Consider the following 18,273-nt stretch of genomic DNA (forward strand, 5'->3'; position numbering starts at 1 on the left):
GCAATTTAAAAAAAAGTGGGAACCAGTGTATTTTGATTTTATTTTTCATCTTAAAGTGGAAAGATTTTTGTGTGGAAGTTTTCTGAAGTTTTCTGGATATTTCACTCTGTACTTTAAATTGTTTCAATATTTCTGGGTTTATTTGTTTTTGACCTAAAGTCAAAATTTCAGTTTTACCACTATTAATTTTATAACCTGAGATTTTTGAGAATTGACTCATTATATTAATTACACTCGGGATTGAAATGTCTACATCACTTAAATACAACAACAAATCATCAGCAAATAAGCTTAATTTATATTCGTTTTTGCCTATAATGATACCAGTAATGTTATCTGTTTGTCTTATTTTCTCAGCCAAGGGTTCAATAGCCATCAAAAACAATGCTGGAGATAATGGACAGCCTTGAGCAGTACCACGAGTTAACGAAAATACCTCAGAAAGAACGCCATTGGTGTAAACTTGTGCCTTAGGGGCTCTATACACCGTTTGTACCATATTTATGAATTCTACTGGAAATTCAAATGTTTCAAGAACTTTATACAAATATGACCATTCAAGGCGGTCAAATGCTTTTTCGGCATCGACCGGCATCAAAGTCAAATCTATATATTTTTTTTTGCATATTGTGTTAAGGATATGCATGTTCTAACATTAGTTCTAAGATCCCTGTTAGGAATAAACCCAGCTTGGTTATGATGGATAATACTAGGTAAAATTAATGCCAATCTGTTATTCATTACTTTTGTTATAATTTTTTTGTCGCAATTAATTAAGCTGATAGGCCTGAAATTAGAAGGCTTATTACATTCACGACCTGGTTTTGGTATCACAGAAATAGTTGAAAGATACATAGTCTCTGGCAACTTTTGCTGATTAACAAATGAGTTTACAACTTCCAGGAACAAAGATCTAATATTTGGCCAAAATGTTGAGTAAAACTCGATAGGGAGGCCATCTATTCCGGGGGCCTTTTTTCCAGAAAATTCCTTAATTGCAGCTTCAATCTCAGAGGTTGTAAAGACTTTCCGTACATCTTCCTTTTGATGATCTGATAAGCACTGTAATTTGGCAGATTTAAGAACGGAATCTGGGTCATCATCTTTAATCTCTGATGTATACAAGTGTTCATAAAACTGCTTAAATCTTTTATTAATAATATCATTATTTGTAATAACATCATCAGATTCTTCCTCTTTTAAAGATATAGACTGAGTTTTTGTAACCCTTTTAACTATTGATGCCAGATGTTTACCGGATTTATTAGCTGAAATATAATTAAGCTTATTTGAATTTTGTCTAAAGTCTTTAACTTTATCTATTAACATATTATCCATTTCTATTTTCTTTTCTTGCAATTTATTTTTAATTGTTTGGTCTCCATTTTTAAGTTGTGTTTTCCATTAACTTCTTCTTCCTGTTTTATTTTAGCCATGTTCCGCTCAAGACTAGCTTTCCTTTTTGATGCAAAGGCTATCATTACTCCCCTTATATATGCTTTGAAGGAGTCCCAGATAATACAAATATTTGGCTTATCTTGAGAATGAGGTTGCTCCACATTAGTTAAAATGAAAATATTAATTTGTTCTTTTACATAAGCAACAAATTCCATATCCATTAAATATTTCCTATTCATTCTCCAAATTCTATGTTGTAGGGTGTTTTCCCTCGGAGTCATGGTACAAATAACTAAAGCATGATCAGATATCATAATATTGTCAATTTCACATAGTGTACAATTTTTAATTCCCTCTTGAGACAAAAAGATAATCCAATCTGCTATAAATTTTTTGAGGATTTGAATAATAAGTGTAATCTTTTGAGTTTGGATGTAAGGTCCTCCATATATCTTGAAGATTATTAACAGAAAGAAATTTCTGTAAATGTTTTGGAACATTGACCTTCCTAGTTTTTGTTGTGCTGTCACCAACACTAAAGATGCTATTTAGGTCTCCCATAATTATCAAACCTGTTTGTGAACTATCCAGTCTTGTTTGAATATCTTTTAAAAAAGCCATATTTGAAGCCGGAGGCCTATAAATGCTCAAAAGTGTATAAAGTTCCCCAAATAGTTCACATTTAATTATAAGATATCGACCATACGAATCTGAATACTGTGACACTAGTTTAAAAGGTATTCTCTTATTTATCAGTATCCCAACTCCTCTACTTCTTGATGTATATACTGCCTCAAAAGCCTCCCCCACCCATCTTCTTTTCAAGTAGTCTATTTGACCGGCTTTAAAATGGAGTTCTTGGAGAAAAACTATGTCAGCGGACATTTTTTCCAAGTGATAAATAACTTTGTGTTTTTTCGAACCCTCCTGTAGTCCATTTACATTCCAAGTTACTACTTTAAATGATATTTAATATATCTTTTATATTCCTTGTATGCATTTTTTTTTAATTTAAATACTCATTTATATAATTTGGATTTTTTTTTTATTTATTTTTTTTTTATTTAAGTGGAATGATATAGGCCAAACTGTATAGCCCAACCCAATCTGCTGAATAACTTTATTCGAAAAAAGTAGGAAGCACCTAAAGTTCTGACAAACCTTCATCCATCCATACCAACACGTAACATATAAACACATAACATATACCCCCTCCCTCCCTCCATTTGATGTGTAAACAATGACTTCCAAATAATTCAATTAATACACCCCTCTTTAATAAAAAATAAATAAAAAAGGTAAGTAAATAAATCAAAATCTTACCGAATTTAGACCATTTCCCAAATTGTCAAAATTCCCAAAAAGGAAAAAAATAAAAAAATAAACATAAAACAGGAAAAAAATGAAATAAAACAAACACAGACAAACCAATAACCATTGAAAAAATAAGAATATGACTAATAAATGGAGCGTACAAACAAAGTAAATCTAATTTTAACAATCTACTTTACATAAACCTGTGCCAAAATCCCATATTTTTTCCTCAAAAGAAAAAAAAAGAACCAAAGGAGAAAATTAAACAAAAAATAATTACACAACCCCTTTCCCATCTAGTTGTACAATTTGGACATATTCTTTATATTCAGGTTTAATATCTTTACGTCCAGTTTCATTTCTTCGTCAGAGATTTAAGAGTATTAAATGTTCTTACCAGGCTCTGCAAGATCAGGTCATTTTATACATGTGTACTTCTTTTTTTAGTTCCAGTCTAGCTTTCTCCGGTGAGGTGAATGTGTTCACAAGGTCTCCATCCTCCACATACAACGTCGCTGGGAATTTTAGAAAAGTCTTAATGTCGTTCTGATGCAGCTGTTCTCTCAGAGGCCAGAACGCCTTCCTTTTCTCCCGCACTGCCGCAGACATGTCAGGCACCACTTTGAAGTTGCAACCCTCTATTTGTCTGCGGGTTCCTTTCCAAATATACAACCTCTTCTGATAGTGGTGCAGCTTGAAAATGATAGCGCGCGGATAACCGGTGTCATCTTTCCTGGCCCCAACACGGTGCGGCCTTTCAAAGTCCTCTTCTTTAAGCTCCAGCTTCCACTTTTCCGCGAAAGTTTTAACCAAGAAAGCAGGCATAGGCAAATCCTTCTCAATTCCTTCCAAAACATTAAGCAAACGCAAGTTGTTCTGGCGATTCCTATTTTCCAGTTGGTCAATACGATCCAAAGCATTTTGTAGCTTCTTTTCGAGCGCACCTGTGCGGCTCATCTGCATCTCCACCAAAACACCGTAATCATGCACCTCAGCCATCGCGCTCTGAAATCGGGTTTCCAAAGCCTCAATCCTCTTCACCGCGGAATCAAGTAGTGTGTTTGTAGAGGTATTGACTTGCAGTAGCTTGTTAAGTTTGGACCCGAGACCATCGAATCTGGCGTTGTAGTCGAAGCCAATTGCTTCCACTACTTCTCCCGTGCCTGCCATTCTTTGTCGTTGTTGCCTCGTGTGTGGTTTCCCTTTCGACATAGGGTCGCTTTCCTTCTTTTTTTCACTTCTTTTTTCCCCTCCAGTCAATCGTCTGAATTTGCCTGTTATTAGATGTATATATGATATTTGGGGAACTTTAAATAAGATACATTTTAAGCCAAAGTTTTCACACGCCTTGAGAAGCTCTAGCCCTTACGACCTCTCACGCCGCGCATGCTCTCCACTATTAACAGTGTTTTTAATCCCCTGGGTCTGCTGGCGCCAGTCACGATCCAGGGAAGAGCCCTTCTCAGAGAACATACATGGGAAACACCCCTCCCTGACGACAAATTAAGCAGCGGGACATTCTGGAGAGATTCGCTCCAAGATCTAAAACAGCTTCATCTTCCTCGCATGTATACGACAACCTCACTCACAAAAGCATTCCACACAGAATTGTATGTGTTCTCGGATGCTTCAACCAAGGCCATTGGTACTGTGGCGTACCTGTAAGCAGTTCAAGAAGGTTCTACACATATAGACAATATGTGTGCAACGTATCCGTCAGTCCTTGACCCCGGAACAATGGCACTTTGTACCCTGCAGACCATGCGTCGAGATCCTTACCTACATCACGCTTTGTGCAGACTTCTGGGTTCACCGGACCTCCCTTCCTGCGTCAGCCACCTGAAAATGTAACAGAGAGAAGTGAGACATTTGAGCTAATTGAACCTGAAAAGGACTTGGAAATCCGACCACAAGTAAATACGTGTGCTACTTACCTGGGAGAACCAATACTTCCATGCTTCCAACGCTTCTCCAACTTTACCGCTTTAGTAAGAGGAGTAGCATTCCTAGTTCATATGGCAAGATCCCACAAACACAACCAAGACAGCAAGTGCAAGGGTTTGCATAAATGTAACTTACCTCGTACCACGGATGAAATGGCCCAAGCAAGGAATGTTATCCTAAAAGCCACACAAAGCACAGCTTTCGCCAAAGAACTGTCAGCCCTCCAGGCAAACAAATCCGTATCCAAATAAAGCTCCTTGCAGAAACTCAGCCCAACCTTAGAAGAAGATCTAATCTGTGTTGGAGGCCGACTAAAGCACTCCCACATTGCACCTGCAGAAAAGAACCCAATTATGCTGCCCAAGGATAGTCACATCTCTCTACTGCTCACCCGACATCACCATGAGTATGTGAAACACCAAGGCCGTCACCTGACGGAAGGAGCAATTAGAGCAGCTGGATTATGGATCCTTGGAGGCAAGGCACTAATCAATTCAGTACTCTGCAAATGCATAACCTGCCAGGCTGCGTGGGGAAGCTCGAAGAACGGCGCATGGTGGACCTGCCACCTGAACGTGTCAAAACCTGCTCACCCTTTACGTATGTGGGGCTCGATGTATTTGGACCCTGGTCTGTCACAACCAGACGCACCAGAGGAGGACAGGCAGAGAGCAAGCCGTGGGCCATCATGTTCAGTTGTATGAGTGTGAGAGCTGTACACGTCAAGATCATTGAGTCTATGGATACGACTAGCTGCATAAACACTATTAGGTGCTTCTTTGCACTGAGAGGCCCAGCGAAACAGCTCAGATCTGATTAGCAATGCAAGGAGCTTGGGATGGACAAAACCGTGCAGAGGTATCTCAGTGAGCAGGGTTGCAGCTGGGAATTCAACGCGCCACATGCTTCTCATATGGGTGGCTCTTGGGAGCGAATGATTGGCACTTAACAAGTAAACTTTAGCAGTTCCTTCCAATAAAAGCTGAACACATTAATCACTTCTTTTTTTTCCTCATTTACAATATCTCTTACTAAAGGGCAAGTAAAGGGTATTCAATATAGGCTCTGACTAAACAAATATACTATGAACTGTGCTTATCTTTGACCTGTTAAAATCTATTATTGCTCGGTATTTTTCCATTGTGACCACACTCCAACTGCACAATACACAAGTGATGTACACATTTTGTAAATTCATTTGGGGAAAGAAATGATTTGCTCATAGGTTCCTTTTGAAATACATTACAGGACTGGCAGCATGTGTTGGTGTGTGTGTGTGTGTCTGTGTTGGACGTTGTGTGTTGGGGTTTGCTTGTATGTAAAGGTCAACCAAGACCCCATTGATTCAGCATTTAAATTGTATTTGCGTGGTGACTCCAGTGGGGTCTGACATTAAGACCCTTGCTTTCATTCTGCCTGCTTTGTTTTGTTAGAGGCTAGGAACAGCTGTGTGTGTGTGTGTGTGTGTGTGTGTGTGTGTGTGTGTACAATAATACATGTGCCTTACAAATCTTAATAAGTGTGAGATGCCATTCCAACGGCGTGATAATTGCTACTAGCACCTATTATGCAACTCCGATTGGAAATTGCATGGGGACAGGTGGAAAGTGACACACACACACACACACACACACACACACACACACACACACACATATAGACATTGTATCTGTTCCTATTGTTTACACTGTAACACTGAATGAAGCCATTTTGTTCCACTGTATAGACCCACATCAAGATGTCTGGGAACTCACCATTGACAGGGCTCAATCCGAGGGGCGGGATAAACGGTTGTCTTTCACATTCCCTCTGAAGGCAATAGGAACCAGGCAGAGCAACGAAGAAGGAAGAGATGCTAGTTGATAGATTAAACTTTTGCCATATCCGGTCGGCAAAACTCCGAACACATCTTTTTTAAGAATGATTTCGGTGCCGTTCTTTGTTCTTTTCTCAAAGAAACGCTTAACTCTCTAAAGTCTTCCAGAAAACCGCTGATCCTAGCAGCAGCAGCCATAAGCCCGCCCATTGACTCTATAGACAATGTGATTGGCCTGACCAGAGTTTGGTTTTTCCAGCTCGCAAGTCAACGGAGAGTGCCTAGACCCCCCTGGCTGCAAAATAATTTTTGCTGCCGCTAGGGTGTGTCTAGATTTCTAGGCTAATGTAGTACTAAACAGGGCTATAATAAATTCTACCTTGATAAAGAATTCTTTGCATTAGGACTGGCATTTGTGATGTCTGCAGCAGAGGTTTCCAGGAAAGAAAGGTAAAGTTGAATAGTTAAACTGAAAAGATTGTCAGACACAAGTTGGGCCTGCAAGCATTAACCCACATAAACTCCAAAGGCAACTGTTTTTTTTGTTACTCTTGACAATGCAACACCATTATGGATCAGGTGAGAGTGACGATCTGTTTGTTGTCCTTCACCTAGCAAAGTGCCTTATTGAAAGAACAGGATGGGAGCATTGTCAACACCATGTGTGATGCACTTATTAAGGCCATATCAGGATGCTTTCCCAAACTTATCCAAGCTGTCTCATTGGCATTGCCTGTCACATGAGCTGCAAGTGAACAAACGTTTTGTGGCTGTCGGCCAAAGACATACTTAAGCAACAGGAGTGGTGATAAGAGAACCAGTACCTGGCTCTGCTGGCAATCAGCTCCAGGAGAACTAAAGAAATGGACATTGAGGCTGTGATTGACCACTCTGCACAACATTTTAAAAAACAGGCAGATCGTTACTCTGTGACTGCTGAGTACATACCTCTTTTAAATTGACTACTAATAATATTTAGTAATGATAACTCTGATTCTCCTGCCTTCTGGTTTTGTTCCGAAACCACACTGGAGCGTGTCAGAAGCGCAGCATCTTAGCCCGACTTGCAGATTTTATGGTCTCTACTTTGTTCTTTACAGAACAATCGCGTGTTCCAGTGTACCAAGCACTCCTGTAATTAAACTTCATGCCTTCTCTTTTCTGGTGTTGTCCTTAAAATAAGATCTGTGATGTCTATTATGTTTTTCCACCTTCAAGATTAATCTCTCGTCGTCCGTTGTGTTGTAGAGAAGACATGATATTTGGGGGTGTTATTTGGTAAATTGACTGGATAGTCTTGCTGTTTCACTTCCTGCCCGGCTGTCTGAACGGCCTATGGCTCGTGTGAAAATAGACCTGATGCGTTTCTTGAGCAGAGCGGAAAGCCACTTCACGCTCCCTTCTGGGACGCGCTGTGGAGCGGCTAGTGTAATATCAAGCATTGACTCAAATGGCAGCAATTGCTTGCGGGGCGCACAGACGCGCCCATGTTAGTGGTTAATGCAGCTTGACCGAGTCTACAGTTTTAGTCCAATGTATAGTTGTCAGTAATGGGCTTGGTTGTCTTGTTATGTGTTGGCTACAACCTACAGCATAGAATTAATGATGGTATTTCAATCAGGAGAAACTTTGTTGCAGATATGAAAAGATTTATTGTACGAACGCATGATATGTACAGTCTTTGGAGATTAGATTCCGTCATTATGAAATTATATAAATATTTAGGGGATTAAAAAGCCAGAAGCTGATCCCCCGATGGAGTCTAGACACTGATGGTGGTGTGAGGAACCCAAATACCAAACCGAGGAGCTGATGGCAGTCTTACCGGAGAAGGAACCAAGAGCCATGCACGATGAAGACCGGAGGAGCAAGGGGAGGAGGAGGGTTGTGCTCTTAGCCTGAAATGACAACTGAGCAGCAGAGAGAGAGACTTTAAAACAGGGATGTCATACTGTGGCTCGTGAAATTCAACGCCGCTTCTGATTGGTTAAATAAAAGTGAACGCCTCTATCAGCTGTTCAGTTTTACAAGAGAGAGAAATGTGATTAAGTTTAGAAGTCTTCCTGTCAGAATTTACGCTGAGCTCCATTAAAGGATAACTACCGTTTTTTTCAACTTGGACCCTGTTTTTCTATGTTTTTGTGTCCAAGCGACTGATGGGAACACCAGTCCTTGACATTGGTCCAGTATTAAGCGAGATCGCTGCAGTCAGCAGCGGGGGAAAAAAGCTACAATGTAAGTTAATGGGGCAATTGTCCAGCTTGTATTTATCTTCACAAAAGTGCTCGTTTTGCCACTGACAGGCTCAGATTAATATTCTAAGTGTCTGACAACATTATGGAAAGGATCCCTTCAGAAATGGACCTTTAAAACCTCTTTGAGACCTTTTTTGTTTAACCAGAAACAGCTCTGAGGTCGCTAGCGCTAAACCCACCAGACTCCATGTAAAAAAGCAATAGTAGTGCTGTCTGTACAGTCAGTGAGGCATACATACAGTCTTTAGCTCACCGAAGCACACGCATGCATAGAACACTGATTTGAGCAAATGGAACTCTGAAGAAAAACACCAGAACCAGTAGTCCAGGTCGGATTGTAGTAGAAACATATGTATCATTATTTATTGTTATCATATTTAGTAATTTGTTTTTATGTACAAAATGTTTAGCCCCTGCTACTACTAAATAGGCTACCTCAGCCACAATTATCTGCCGCCACTACTCGTGAGTGACATTCTATTTGTTATTGCTCTGTGCTCGGTTGTTGGAGCTTTGTACACTGTGCACTTACATGATTGGTTGCCTACATGGTGGCCTGTAATTGGCTGCTAAGTTCCATACTTCAATCAACATCATGCTGGCAAGTTGCATTCACTTTTTCACTTTTTAGTGATTTTTATTTTCATTCATTTATTCGATACTTCAGTGTTTCCCCGAGGTTTTTGTGAGACTATGGGGGGTGGACCTCCAACCCCTCTCTCACGATGCCACCCATTGTGGCTTTTGTATCTTGGCTGCTGGGTTCACTGACAAATCGTTTTGTTGGATGTCACAAGTGGTGGCCAGGGTACTGATTAGGTGGTGAAGAGGGGGAGAAGGGGAAGGCATAGGTGGCAGGCATAGGTGGGATTGTTTTATCTTTTGTTTGCTTCAGACACCTAGACCAAGGTCCTTACTTCTATCTGTCTTTAATCATCCACTGGAACAAGTGAAAACTAGTGCTACCTGAGTGCATATTTTTTAACTAAGTTTAAACAATAAAAGGTTTACAGGTAGGGTGACCAGACGTCCCGGTTTGACCGGGACAGTCCCGATTTTGAGTTGCCTGTCCCAAGTCCCGACAAAAGCCTGTCGGGATCTTTACATAGCCGACGTGATATTATTATAGCCTGAGCATTAACTAAACCCATGTAGAAAGACTTATAAAGCGGCCAGTGTATGATTTTAACGTGTGTGTGTGTCCAGAGGTTAAATTGGGCCGGAGCGCGCCGGAACGCCTCCTCAGGTCCACAACACAAATACATGGCATATGAGATTAATTAACAAGACTACACAGAGACACCCAGGCTACATGGAATTATCAGTCATAATAGGCTCGTTCGAAATGAGCTGTGCCTCGCCTGTAAAGTGGACTAGAGCAGGCGGCAGCAGCCGGGGGGACAGTGACAAAAGTCTGCTGTTAAGTAGGACAGTTTGCAGCCGTTTCCAGCAGCCTTCGGGCTGAACAGGAAGTCACAGAATCACTGTTAGGTCCGATTCCAATTTAAATAAAATGTTATCAGACCCATATATCAGCTTGTAGGCTGCACAGTCTCCAGCGGTTTTATAAAGACAGAGTAGCTGTCAAAATGTTTCACCTGTGATCTGGTGCGGATAATACACAACAGACTGTAGATGATCTGTAATCTGAACGGATTTAGTCTCTCTGACTTCTAAACGTCACTATCAGCACCACTACATGTGTTCTGTACATAATAAGCCTTTAAATCAGACAAATAGTTAGTAGCAAAACTATAAAAAGTTTATATAAAACGTCATTATGTTGAGTCGATTCTGAACCAATCAGCTGTTAGATCAGCTGAGAGCCAAGCGTTTAGTTAGTGGGTCCACCACTAGAGTTGTGGAACCCAACTAAGTTTGTTAGGAAGTGGGTGATGACAAGGAGGTCAAAAGCAGCATAAACCAGAGGAACCTGCCTTTACTCCTATTTGGAAGATTAATGCATGAATTGTAGTATATGAATAAGTAAATGTGATGTATTTAAAGTGTAAACTGTTATGTCTGCACACAAGTGCCTCAAGTGTTGCTCGGGTTGTTTCATAATGCATTGAGTTGAGTAATTACCTCCCGTTTCGGTGTGATTAAATCAAACATAAAAAGAAATTGGCCCCTATTCTCTTAAATCAACATAATTTTCTTGTTTTAAAAGATGTTTACCAATATTTTCAATGTTCAGTTTCATACATTTTCCAAGGGTGATATCCGTACCTTTAATGTCTGTTAACATTAAAGGTAAAAAATAATAATAAAGTAAGTGAATTGTTAAGTATTTATCTTGAATAACTACTAGACCCTACCTTACACATACTGGAAAAAGAGCACCTTTGGTGTAAAAACACATTAAGTCATTTTACGGCATGATTTTGAATGATGACCATTCATTGTAAATAAGGGCTCCCCCTCCCTACAAAAGCCATTTTAACCACTGTGTGTGTCAGTCAATTGCAGTGGTCTACGTCTGTAATCTGTCTGTGTCTATGTTTGACATGGGCTGGCACATGTTCATGTTAAAAAGTGGGTGGGTGCACGAGCACTACGGTCACGCACAAAGTGTCCCGGTTTTAGTTCTGGGAAATCTTGTCACCCTATTTAAAAGGACAATTCAAAGGCAAAATGAACCTAGGGGTTAATAACATATGTGTACCGTGTCGACCATTCTCTGGAATATGTTTTCATGCTAATCAAACGTGTATGTAGCTAGAAACAAGCTAGCGCAAAGCAGTGATTAGCTTGTAACGCTAGCTTTCGGGCAGAGGGTAAATCACTATTTCTATACCACTAAAAAGGCTCAAAATAGCACCACACTTAAACGGTAGCATAGCAAAGTACTCAGCCTACATGGGGAGCACGCGCTTACTGGTTGAGCTAGAGGTCGGCCCAAAAAGTATAATATTCTTATGAATTCACATAGCTCCTAATTGTTACTGCAAATGTGTTAGCAAACAATTGTTCATTTACACATCCAGCAGACACAGACACTGCTCGGAGCCACAGCAGAGATAAATCCCTCCATGGAGTCCAGACACTGGTGGTGGTGGTGGACTGATGATTCTGATGAGACTAATGGAGCTGTTAGATCTAACAAATCTACAAAGACTGGCATATGCGACAATTTGCACTGAAATGACAGCTGACAGCAATAGAGAGAACAGATTTAGATAGCATAAAAGCGGTGAACGCACCATACGCCTTCATCCACACTCTCCAGCACAATAGACCAGAGGTCATCTGTTGTTTTCAAGTTTGTGGCAGTCCGGTTCGGAGGACAGTATTACTATACGGAGTTAGTTACTGTAGTAGGTCCACCTGGTTCTGACAAGGACAGAAGTCAATAACACTTACATTACAAACATGTACACACATTTTAAGTCAGTAAAATAAAGAAGAAAAAAGTTCAACCTTTAAGGTTCTGTACTAGACATTCGGGACATTAATATTAAACAACTGACAATTGTCAAATCATAACCAACGTTATCTCATCACACTTTACAGATAGAGTAGACAGACCACACTTTATAATTTACAAAGACAAACAATTTCCCCAAGAGCAATTGCAGTTATTGCAGCAGATGTTCTGTGATTTGATACAGCGTGCATGTTTGTGCGACAAAGCGTCAGTAGTTGATGAGTTGGGGAACAGTCTGTGAGAGCTGTGTGCAGTCCCGCAAAACTTTTTTCAGTATTTTGAGTACAGCCCCTTTAATAAATACATTGTGTGTGTGTGTGTGTGTGTGTGTGTGTGTGTGTGTGTGTGTGTGCATTGTGTTCAGCCATCAATGTGTCTGATGATACTGTATGTATTTCCGTTGATTCTAAATTGTCCCTGTGTGATATGAAAATGATTAGCTATGGCTAGTGAACCATTGTATTACCCTGTACTACTGACATGTACTGAGTGTTGCTTTGGAAGCATCCTGAAACTGTGTGTAATAATGCTAAGAATATTCTGCCATTAGTTCAAGCCCAAACCAGCTTATCTACTAAAACACTAAAAGCAACCATATTATATCGGCCAGTCTAAGACCTTTTTTGGTCTCTATGGCAGTTTTATTCTGCTTTCCCTTCACTTTAAATCAAAATATATTAGTCCAATTTTGACAGGTGTATCATTTTGATTACCACAAGGCACATTTGTTGCACCAGGTCTATAAAGCTAAGTGAGCCTGAGGAAGCTTTGTGTGAGGTGAAAGGCTCCATCTCCACCTCTTAATCGATAGAAATGAGTGTTCTTAACTGAAGCGGATCATGCGTTTGTGGAAATATGACCAAGTGTCCCCTCCTCCCCCTCTTTTCTATTTCTTGCCTCCTCTTTCCCTCCTCTCGCCATTATTCTCTCTACCCATTTGTCTCCTCCGCAGGTTTTGGCTTTGTGACATTTGAAATTGAGGATGTGGTGGAGAAAGTCTGCGAGATCCATTTTCATGAAATCAATAATAAAATGGTGAGTGGGTCCTATTGCATTTCAGAAAGTCTGACACAGATCTGGATTAATATTTGATTTTCCTTAGTGTAACAGTGAAAGTGATGGTGGAAACTAATGCTGGACCAGCCAGGATGGAAACTGGTGTGCACATTTGGACCTGCATACACACACCAGTGAAATGCTAAAGGGATAAGAGAAGTGGAGGTTGGCTGTCTGTTCTGTGCAACTGATCACTAACCATGAAATTGTGTGTATGATCCCGAAGCACATAAAAGGGCAGAACAACCTGGCCCAACCTCTGCCCCCATGTCCACTTCCCACGCCAGGATGCTCTGCAAATTAGACTGGAATGGCTGGCCATGACTGAAGGTTTGTCATTGTAAGAGATAAAAAAGATCACAGTGAACATGGGGGCCCAACAGAAGGTCCCAGGTTAGTGTTTGTTTAGTGTATCTGCTCCCAACCTTCAGCTCAAATGCTCAAAGTATTATCCAGTGTATTTGTTTTTAATTGTTTAGCCTTTAATGTTTCAGCCCAGTGTTTTCAGTCCAGAACGTTGAAAGAAAAGATATAGCAGTTGCATATCACATTATACCATTATGTCATATTATGTTGAATATCTTCCATTTGTAAAATCCATCTAATTGACCCCCACCAAAACAAAAAATGCAATTACGTTATCACTCCTCTTCTGTTTTCCATTGTTTTCTCCTAGCAATAGGACCCAGACACACAACGTTAGAAACAAGACCTTAGAAACATCAGTTTAACCCGCCTGTTGTCCTCTGGTCAATTTTTACCCATTTTCTAAAATGTTTCTATATCAGAAATTTGGGTTTCAACCAAATTTAAAAAAAAAAAGTAATGTGGATGGTTCCATACAGGGCTCTTCACAAGTAAATTAAATGATCAGTTCACTACTTTCATTGGATTTTTTGTTTTAGAAAGTTTTGTTTTTTTGTCAGATACCCTGACTTTGGTCTCTTGTATGAGTCAAGCTTCAAAAATGTTGTTTTCATGGTTTTAAAGTCTCAAGCCCAACCTGACAAAAACCTGATGATGTCAGACTTTTGAAAGCTCTCTAAAGACCCACAGAAGACAATATACAGTCTGAGAGTAGACAGTGAACCTGAGTCTGAGAGTGAATTTGTTGGCGCTTTTCAAGACACCCAAAGACACCTTACTACTTAATAGCATTTGGGAATTTTTTTTATGAAAGAACATTGAAAAAAGTGACAAAAATGTCGGGGGGAAAAAATCACAAAAATGCCAAAAGGCATCGGGAAAAGTGACAAAAAAAACTTGGATAAAAGTGACAAAAACATAAACATCGGGGGAAAAGCAACAAAAGTGTTAAAAAAGACAAACAAAACATTGAAAAAAAAGTTCTAATTTTAAATTTTGACCCAGAAAAACAAAAAGTTGCAAGGGTTAACAAAATAAGCTTAACTAAAGTTAAACTATTAATACCCTATCTGGTACAAATATCAATGTATGCTATTTGCACCCCTGCGCATTTACAGTACCTTGGCATATATTTACACACAGTTATCCATACTACTCATGTATTACACCTATTTGGAATATTATCGCCCTGACATTCTTACCCTAACCATAACCAATCTCATCTTGCCTAAACCTAACCAACCCAACCAGAGCAGGCATATTCATGAATCTTCTCCTACCACCCTGCAAAAAAAAATTTGCGTTCGCGGGCCCTGATTTGCGCAATTGCATGCAAATTATCTAATCCAAAATGAAAAAAACAAGACCACCTTACTGGGGAATCAAAATCCCAACTCCCAGATGAAAGCTCAGGGTACTAACCACTCACCTAGCAGTTCTTACAAGATATTGTACAACTGTTTTTCAGCCTCGGTTTCTAGGTAACCATACTGTATACAAAAAATAGGTACTAACAAACTAACGGTTGTATGCTTTCACTGAAGACAGAAAGCGCAACTGTAGTATCCAAACAAGGTGACTAGTTAAAAATATTTAAGTCAATCAAATCAAGACAGACATGATGGAAGTTATGATGGGTAAACTAATGTAAACAGACTTAGGTTGTTTCTAGCGGCAGCTTTTGCAGTATGATGTAATTGCAGGAGCGCCTCTGGGACTTCCAACTGAGGACTGAATGACATCAGCGCGATGCCTTCACATGCTCCAGTCCACACAGATAGCAGTTTATTCTAAGATGAGCTAAGAGCTAATACATCCATGAAGATGTGAGCCGTGTGGGGACACGCAGAGAGATGCTAGAGGCAGCGGTTAGCTTACCTGGGTAACACGGTCAACAGTGCTAACGCAACTATCAGGATTACTCACTAAGGCGCAATGTTTTCCAGCACTGTTTACCGTGTTAGCACGTAGCTTTAGCAGTCAAACAAGTGGAACCAATAGCCAGTGCACGCCCAGCCCGGGTAAAGTTAGTGCATTTAGCCGTGCAGCGGCGGGCATCTAAGTAATGTGACACAAACACCCTACTAGCCACTGTGGCAGAACGTGAAATAAGCTTAGCTTAGGAAGTGGAGGCCAAGGAAGAGCAGGCAGCACCACTTTATTCGCTGAGTAAGGCGCTTACATTGCTAACATTATTAGCTGACACAACATGGCTAACAGTGCTAACATCTGAACCAACCTGAGCATCAGAAAGTGCAGGGAAGAAAAACTCTTGAGCCCATACAATATGTATGCCCTTTATTGATAAAATAACAAGGCTGTTGTTGGTGGTGCTGCCTTCTCCCAAAGGAAATGTCATGGCATGGGCCAGCCCGAAGCCAGAGGTAAATTTAGTGGGTGAGCAGTGAGCAGCAGGGATGGCAAGTGACGGTGATCCCCAAAGCTGTCTGTCAAGCTCCACCTGGGCAAACGAGGATAGACCAACCTCTGCTAACTGACTTAAAAAGCGCCACTAACTGTGCACACGCATTTGAAGTTAGGATCTGAGTGTCTGTGGCGACTTTCCCACCCTATTACTTGACAAAGCAGCAAATAGAGTACAAGCGCTTTCATCAATGGGTCAGACTACAGTAAATACAGTAACATACACAGTAAATCATTATAATGAGCTCTCACCAAGGGACCGAGCAGGGGAAAGGTCAATGAGGACATGGTTTGCTGACTGTTTTGCTGCTAGCCTTATTGTCTGCCTGCAATACCCTGCTCTGCTTCTGCCACCAGGAGGTTTGTAGTTGCACCCTTAGACTGTGGACAGTGAAGATTTGCATCTAGTTAATTGTCTGTTAAGTTCCTATCTATCAAAGAGTGAGTAATCACCATTGTTTAAACTCACTCTTAATATCCTCAAATGTGTTATGAAAGAGTTGCGACAAAGATGTGCTAAATAATGGCACTAAAGCCTTTAATTACCAAAATAACTGCTAGGTTGTAAGGCACATGTAGTACTGGTAAAAGCATTAGTGCTCCGGGGATGAACATATTTGCAACTGCTGCAGATGTGAAGAAAAACACATTCGGGCTATGTACAAACATGTTCGATGAAATTATTAAAATGCACATGTTGGCCGTGGCGGTTAGTTGCAGGCTGGAGAGAAAGAGGCTGTGAATGTCTTTACCTTGGAGAAATGTTGACCTAAGACCAGCATATATATATATATATATATATATATATATATATATAGAAGAACTTATGGCCTACTTAATGGAGGGGCTGGGATAGCAGAGGCCAGAGAATGTTGAGTGGCTTGAGTCTGAATGAATGTGAAGGGCTAGTTGAACATGCAGGCAGGCTGCAAAATGGAGGTCTGGATGATGGCGAGGGAAATAGAATCATCTTTTGATAAACGCAACCGACGTCATGCTACGGTGGCCAATCACGTAACCTATTGGTGATCAGACAAAACACAATAGAGACACAAATAAGCCATTTAAGTAATACCACTGCACAACCCTGTGCTAATTGCTGCAACATCTGATTTAGTATGAATGCAAATGTGACGTCACCCATTAGTTTGTGGAGATCTGTTATCCTTGGTCGAGTTTGCCGTTACAGGCGCAGCCATCCTGGTTGCGGATGTGACGATTTTAGACAAGAGGGAGGAGTGAGGGAGGAGCTGCTTACACTCTACGTTATGTTACACACTTTCACTGGCAATCACATCATAGCCTAAAACACCCCCTGCTTTATCGTCGATTTTAAAATCCACGAGGACCATAATTCAAAAAATGAACATCAGTTTTTGTTGCAGAAGACTTAAAACTATAAACTCATTATGAAAATGTTTAACTGAGGTAATAAATCAAGTGAGAAGTGGGTCACTTTCTTATAGACTTCTACAGAAACCAACGTCATTTTGCAACCGCATGTGTGAGATAGAATGCAGGTTTAAGGCACTTCTGCATTTGCAGCACTTCGCTGAACTGGATGCGTTGTCCATTAATATTAACAGTCTATGGTTGCACCCTGCTAAGTGGCACAGGACCATCCACCACTCTCCTTTGTCCCTCAGGGCTAGGCCAATCTGAAGCCCACAATGGAGAGACATATAATGTTTGCTGGCTGAGCACTTCTCTACTGCAGACTTTTGCCTAAGGTATAAACAGCTCCTCTTAGCAATGACTCAATTGCATTAAGTTAGACCACACAGCGGCTGTGGCTCAGGTGGTAGGGCAGTAATCTACCAATTGGAATGTCGGTGGTCCACCCTGCAGTACCATGTCGAAGTGTCCTTGGTCAAGACACTTAACCCCAAATTGCTCCCAGTGCTGTGCCATTGGTGTGTGAATGTTTATCTGATGATCAGGTGGCACCTATATGGCAACCTCGGCCACCAGTGTATGCATATGTGTGTGTGAATGGTGAATGGTGCCTGTACTATGTAATTGAGTGGTCGTTAAAACAAGAAAAGCGCTATAAATGAGAAGACATTTACATTTACAGCTGTACTCTGTTGGCTCAGGTCTGAAAGTATCAACACTGACTGTAGTTAATTTAAAATCAAGAGACTCACTGCCTTTTAAAACGGTCCATTTATAATGACGAACCTCCTGTCATGGTGAGCATCTTCATTCCCATTAGCAAGTGGGCACCAGGCTTCTGCTGTGACCTCCCAGGATGCCCTCCCTGCAGCACTTCT

At 40.6% G+C, this 18,273-nt stretch overlaps 1 protein-coding gene across 2 annotated transcripts in view; it reads left to right on the top strand.

Moving 5' to 3' along the window:
- The window catches only part of LOC114552389 (RNA-binding protein Musashi homolog 2), a 354,101-nt gene that overhangs the window by 276,640 nt on the left and 59,188 nt on the right, over positions 1 to 18,273 (top strand). For both annotated transcript variants that reach the window (XM_028573129.1, XM_028573130.1), the window contains exon 8: positions 13,107 to 13,189. In XM_028573129.1, coding sequence (XP_028428930.1) covers positions 13,107 to 13,189 — 83 coding nt within the window. The remainder of the gene's footprint in view (positions 1 to 13,106; positions 13,190 to 18,273) is intronic.

Source organism: Perca flavescens, chromosome 3 (assembly GCF_004354835.1).
Source record: "Perca flavescens isolate YP-PL-M2 chromosome 3, PFLA_1.0, whole genome shotgun sequence".
Lineage (NCBI taxonomy): Eukaryota > Metazoa > Chordata > Actinopteri > Perciformes > Percidae > Perca > Perca flavescens.